Source organism: Charadrius vociferus, unplaced genomic scaffold, assembly GCF_000708025.1.
Source record: "Charadrius vociferus isolate BGI_N301 unplaced genomic scaffold, ASM70802v2 scaffold406, whole genome shotgun sequence".
Classification (NCBI taxonomy): Eukaryota; Metazoa; Chordata; class Aves; order Charadriiformes; family Charadriidae; genus Charadrius; species Charadrius vociferus.
Genome location: NW_009648948.1, coordinates 910354 through 916367, shown reverse-complemented (window position 1 = coordinate 916367; position 6014 = coordinate 910354). Strand labels below are relative to the sequence as shown.

At 55.3% G+C, this 6014-nt stretch overlaps 1 protein-coding gene across 1 annotated transcript in view; it reads left to right on the top strand.

The window, feature by feature from the left end:
* Positions 1 to 665: 665 nt before the first annotated feature.
* Positions 666 to 6014, top strand: part of EPHB1 (EPH receptor B1) — a 45423-nt gene continuing 40074 nt past the window's right edge. Inside the window, exons 1-2 of the mRNA XM_009887380.1 lie at positions 666 to 740; positions 5094 to 5775. Of these exons, the coding sequence (XP_009885682.1) occupies positions 684 to 740; positions 5094 to 5775 (739 nt within the window). The 5' untranslated portion in view covers positions 666 to 683. The remainder of the gene's footprint in view (positions 741 to 5093; positions 5776 to 6014) is intronic.

Here is a 6014-nt window from a genome sequence, read left to right as displayed (position 1 = left end):
CCCAGCAGAGGAGTGCCGCTCCAACAATGTGATTTTTTTATTCGCGTGTTTGAAATCGCTCTGACAAATAATAACTGTGTGCGATGACAACTCACGGCACCAGACAGATGTAGTGCATAAAATGGGATGTCTAATGTCGCGGAGCGAAGCGAGTAGCTGCGAGCGGGTGGGATGGGACCCGCCGAAAAGCCCGTACAGAGGCACTGGGGGAGAGGGTGGGCTCTGCCGGCCGTGGGAGACTTTCCCCCAGCCTCTTGCTGCTTCCAGGGCGTTAACGCAAACTCTCTGCTCGGGTTTAGACAGGGTTTTGTACGTGCATGTAACGACTCCATGAAATGCAGCATCCTTCTTAATTTTTATTTTTTTATTTTTTTCCCCCTTGCTAACGCTATTTTCCTTTTCTAGGCTTGGGAGGGTCAGAGAGAGCAGCATGGTTTGGGATCAGGCCGTGACTTTTTGCTAACAGTCTCATCCTGCACTGTTTGCTCCGGAGTGAAGCTGCCCTTAGTTCATTAGATGTGTTAAGGCAACTGCTGCTTTGTTTCTGAGCAGCTCCCAGGGTCAGATGCACACTCCGTGAAAGCGACCGAACGTTTTCCTGCGGCTCTGTGCTCATAACATCATCGGAAACTTCGGGAGTAACTAGTTTGCTTTCCTTTTCTTCTGTTTCCTCAGAAACCTTGATGGATACGCGGACGGCGACGGCCGAGCTGGGCTGGACCGCCAACCCTCCTTCAGGGGTAAGTGCCGCTTGACCAGTTGATCCTTATGCGATCTCATGGGGTTCACGCTATTTATCTTAAAACGCTGGTGGGGAGCCGGGGAAGTCGCCGTGGGAGCAGCCGTGCCCCATCAGGCTGCCAGGGCATCGCTGTGCCGAGCTCCAGGGCTGAGCATCCCTTCCCGAAGCCATCCCGGGGTCTCAGGGAAGATGGAGCATCCCCACACTCTCTCCTGCCCTCCTCGCAGGTGAAGGGTCCGACCCCATCACCGCTCTCCATCCCCCAGCTCGTGCTTTTCCTCTCCCTGTGCCAAAAGGCTTGTAATTAAGAAACATTAGCAGGCTCAAAACAGCTTTCATACCTGGAACATCATCCGTAATTGCACTCGGCAGTGCTCTTCCCTGGCTATTAATGTCACTTTTATGAAGTAATGAGGAACAAAACACCCTGAGGCACTTAAAACATCTTTTTTACATAATACGAGCCTTTGAGGAATGGAAGCATAAAATAACCTGACTCACGTTCCCCTGGCAGAGAAAGTGAGACATGGGGAGGGGGGAGAGGAGCGGTGGTGGGAGGGGGATGTGAGCTGATGGATGGGCATCGCGGTGGGACGGGTGGCCGGTCTCACACAGGCACCAGTACGGCAGCGGGATCCGTTCCTGCGGCCTCCAGGATGTGGTACCAAAGGGGGAAGGATGTCAGCCCGTGTTTTTGGGTAAGGTGTGACAGGTTTGGCCAGGGCTTTGAAAGAAATGAGGTTGCACGTTGTTGCCAAAGCTGAACTGCACACGCAGCGGGCACGAAATCCTCCCCAGGCGCATCGCAGGCCCTTGAATTGCTTTGGGAAAAATCTGGACCCAAATAAAGTGCTGGCAAAGTGCAGGGGATGGGGTGGGGGGGGCTGCGTGCAGGTGATGGAGATGGGATATAAATAGCTGCCTGCAGCTGCTATCGCTGAAAGCCTGCGTGAGGCAGGCGAGGAGCTCGTGTCGTGAGGCACGGCGGTCTCGCCCTCTGCGGAGCCGCACAGCGAAAGCTCTCCCAAGCCTGCGTCCCTCCGCGTGCATCCCTGCGTCCCTCCGCGCACATCCCAGCTCCCAATCTCTGGCCCTGCCTCGCATCATCTCAGGGAGCCCCGAGCCCGTCTGCGTGGGGGTCCGGCATTAACACTCTGTCTCTTGCTCCTCTGAGAGCCATTGGTGAGTCTTCTCCTTTGCACGAGCGTATATTACATCTTGCACAAAGTATTTTAAAATACCAAGTCCTTTATTTAAAAGACGTGGGATCGGTCCGTAGTGAGCGTTGGAGAGCCCTTGCTCGTGGCCTGGGCTTTTTTCAGGAGCTCCAGCCACTTTGCTGGGTGGATATGGAGCATCTTAAGGTGTATTTGGGACTCCTGGAGTGAACCCCCCTGTGGGTGTCATGTCCCAGCCGAGGCATGTTTTGGAGTAGGTTGGACACCAGTTAAAATAAGTCTTCCTCGTTCTCCAGATGTGCAGTAGTCTTCATGAGGTGCCCGATTACAGCACTAGATTCTAGGGTTTATCCCGTTTAATAGTTCCTAACAGATATTTGAGAGGAGATTTGTGCTGCTGCTTGGTCCGTCTGGTGGTAATGGCCAATATTTGGGTGAGGCTTGCCCGGAGTGCAGGTGCCAGGGAGGGTTTGCAGACCGTCACCCATCCAAGGAGCCTGGTGTGGAGATGCTAAGGTACACGTGGGGCTTTCTGCTTGTGTTGGAGTTGGCGAAGACCCTAAATTTAGTTGGTCTTTTCTTGGTTTTAACCTTCAGTTCCCAAAAGCAGCCACTCTAGGGTTGTGGTATTTCTTTTTCAGCCCAAACTACTGAAAGTCGGGGTAAGGAACAAAAAGCTTCCCCTCTGCCCTGCCTTCCTCCATCCAAAAAACGCGAGTGTGCTCGCAGCCTTGCTTTGCGGCTTAGCGGCAAACCATAGCGTTGTAGGAACAAGCAAAGAAGAGAGGGAAGCAAAGAAATGAGAGGGAGAAGAGCAGCAGCCGTCAATAAATCATAGAATGGTTTGGGTTGGAAGGGACCTTAAAGACCATCTTGTTCCACCCCCCTGCCCTGGGCAGGGACACCTCCCACCAGCCCAGGTTGCTCCAAGCCCCATCCAACCTGGCCTTGAACACCTCCAGGGATGGGGCAGCCCCAGCTTCTCGGGGCAACCTGCCCCAGGGGCTCACCACCCTCAGAGTGAAACTGGGACCTTCCCGCTCCCTGGGGCAGGAGGGAGGAGACAGGAGGATGGGAGAGGGCTCCTGGCTGCTGCTGGGGTGTCAGCTCCTTCTCCTGAGCTCCTCTTGCCTTTCCTGGGGCTGGAGGTAACGGGATTTGATGAGCCACCTCTCCTGACTCCCTGGGGTTGCCATCAGCATGGACTCCCTACAGGCGTTGGGTCCCTTTGGGTGGCGGCATCCTCCCATGGCGTCCACTCAGGATGCTCTGAGGGTGACTCTTCACCTGATCCTGCAGATGCATCCCGGGGCTCGGGGGGGCTGTTGACATTAATGCCGGGGCACGGATGCCAGCTGGGCAGCAGGGGCTGTGGTCCCTGGGGACTGGCTCCGGTGGGACGCGGGCTCTCCTTCTGCTCTCCCGATGGGCGTGCTTGAAATCTCAGCGGAGCTGGAGAAGAACATTGTCTTAATCCCCCAGCTCCCTGTGAATTATTTAGTGGGATCTTGTCAAAATGATGCATTTGTTGCTGTTAGAGCATCGATGGCAGCAGCCGCTGGCACCACAGGACTGTCAGCCCCAGGGACCTGCTGCTCTTCAGTGCCCGGTGGCAGGAACGCTCAACTCACAGGATGCCCAAGGAAGCGTTCGGATCCGGTCAGGTCCCCTCCTGTGCAGCCGGACGGGGTGCCGGAGCCGGCGGGTGGGGTGAAGAGGAGGATTCCCGCAGCGGAGCAACGGGGCCGGCGTTACGCCGGTGGGCGAGCGCTGGAAGAGAGCTCGTTGTCTGGCTTTAATTGGGTGCCGGGGCTGTAATGCAAAGCCCAGGTGGGAACGGGAAACAATGCCAACCCCCTCGGTCGGGGAGGACCTTGCAGCTTTCTCGTGTGAAAAGATGCCTGGGAATGAACGGGCGTTGAATCCGTACGGCTTGTCTGGGGTGGAGAGGGGTTTTTGCAATGTTTCCACGGCGTGGGATGAGAAGGGAGAGCGCTCGGCTGGATGCGTGAGGTTTTATTGCTGAGCTGGTAAACAGCGCTTAACAACAATGTGCAGCCTTGAGCTGTGATCTTTGCTTAAGCTTAGCGGAGCCGAGTAGGTGGACCCGGGAGCAAACGTTCTGCCGTGCTTGTTGGCAGCGTGCAGAGGATCAAGCTTTGAAAACAAAATAAAACCCTGCTTTTTTTATTTTTATTTTTTTTATTATTTTTTTTTACATCAGGGCTGTGGTTTACAAGAGGGGAGGAGGTGAGGGACGTGGTTGTTTCATGGAAAATGGAAGAGGGTAGAAGCTGTAAGGTTGCAGGGTGGGCTGTGGTGCATCGGCTCTTTGGGAAGACACGCCGCCACGGGGCAGGTTGGTGTCACCCGGCCGCCGTTGTGCCCCCACGTAAGCACAAACGCGCCCGAGCGCTGCTATAGCATCGCTCCTGGAAATTATGCATGATATTCAGAGTGCTGCTTAAAGATTGCCATATGAATAATGCTGTTATGAGGAGACTGTAAACATGGATTAGTTAAAATGAATGGATTATGAGGTTGTAAATCTGTCTGTAGGACTCTAATGCCATCATAGACTATTCACAGTTTGCTGCTGTCCCTTAATTGAAATTGTAGCCTGGATTATATTAATGCCCTTCTATAAATCGAATTGCAAATCTATATTCTCTCTCTCTCCGCAGCGGTAATGTTTTATTTAGTTAGTTTTCTTTGCCGGGGGAAACGATCCCATTGTGCCGAGAGCCTGGGGTCGGGCTCGCTCTCCAGCCCGCGTGCTGGCTCGGGTTTTAATGAAGCCGCAGCCGCGTGTGCTGCTTTCCCTCCCGCCTCCGGGCGCCTGGACCACCTTTCCTCACGGTTTTATGTCCTCTCAGGGTAGCTGAGGCAGTTGCCGGTGTGGAAAAGGGTGTTTTAGCGTCAGCTGGGAGCGATGGGGAGAGAGGGCAGGCACGCGAGGGCAAGAGGGTGAGGATTTCTTCTGGTGCTGGCCCGGGTGGTGGTTCTGCATGTGCATCATGTCTTGTGTGCACGACTGTGTTCCCGGTCTCCTCTGGGGCTTTGGGACCCTCCTTTCAGCCCTGTGCAGGGTGAGCGGCACCTCCGTGGCTCACTGGCCGCTGCTGGTCCCTCTGTCACCCTCTGACGGCCCCTCTCCCTTCTCCTTTCTGCAGTGGGAAGAAGTCAGTGGCTACGACGAAAACCTCAACACCATCCGTACGTACCAGGTGTGCAACGTCTTCGAGCCCAACCAGAACAACTGGCTCCTCACCACGTTCATCAACCGGCGTGGAGCTCACCGCATCTACACCGAGATGCGCTTCACTGTGCGGGACTGCAGCAGCCTCCCCAACGTCCCCGGCTCCTGCAAAGAGACCTTCAACCTCTACTACTACGAGACAGACTCCGTCATTGCCACCAAGAAGTCCGCCTTCTGGACGGAGGCACCCTACCTCAAAGTGGACACCATTGCTGCTGACGAGAGCTTCTCCCAGGTGGACTTTGGGGGCAGGTTGATGAAGGTGAACACAGAAGTGAGAAGTTTCGGGCCCCTGACCCGCAATGGCTTTTACCTGGCTTTCCAGGACTACGGGGCTTGTATGTCTCTGCTGTCCGTCAGGGTCTTCTTCAAGAAGTGCCCCAGCGTGGTGCAGAACTTCGCCATCTTCCCAGAGACGATGACAGGAGCGGAGAGCACCTCTCTAGTGACTGCCCGGGGCACCTGCATCCCCAACGCCGAGGAGGTGGACGTGCCCATCAAACTGTACTGCAACGGGGACGGGGAGTGGATGGTCCCCATCGGCCGCTGTACGTGCAAGGCTGGTTACGAGCCGGAGAACAACGTGGCTTGCAAAGGTAAGGTTGGCCTTGGGTAACAAGGCACTTTTATTGTTTTTAAGCTCTGCTTAACAAAACATTCGGCCCCAAACAAGCCGTTTTGGGCAACGTCTGCTGTGAAGTTGGCTCTGCGCCCTGAAGCACTTCTGCTCGGGGGACCGGGCAGAGATTTTTGGGAGCGGTGGTCAACCTGTGGCTTCTCGGTGCACTTTGGTCAGCGGCCAAACTCGGCGAGGATGTGGGTGCCGGCACAGCCG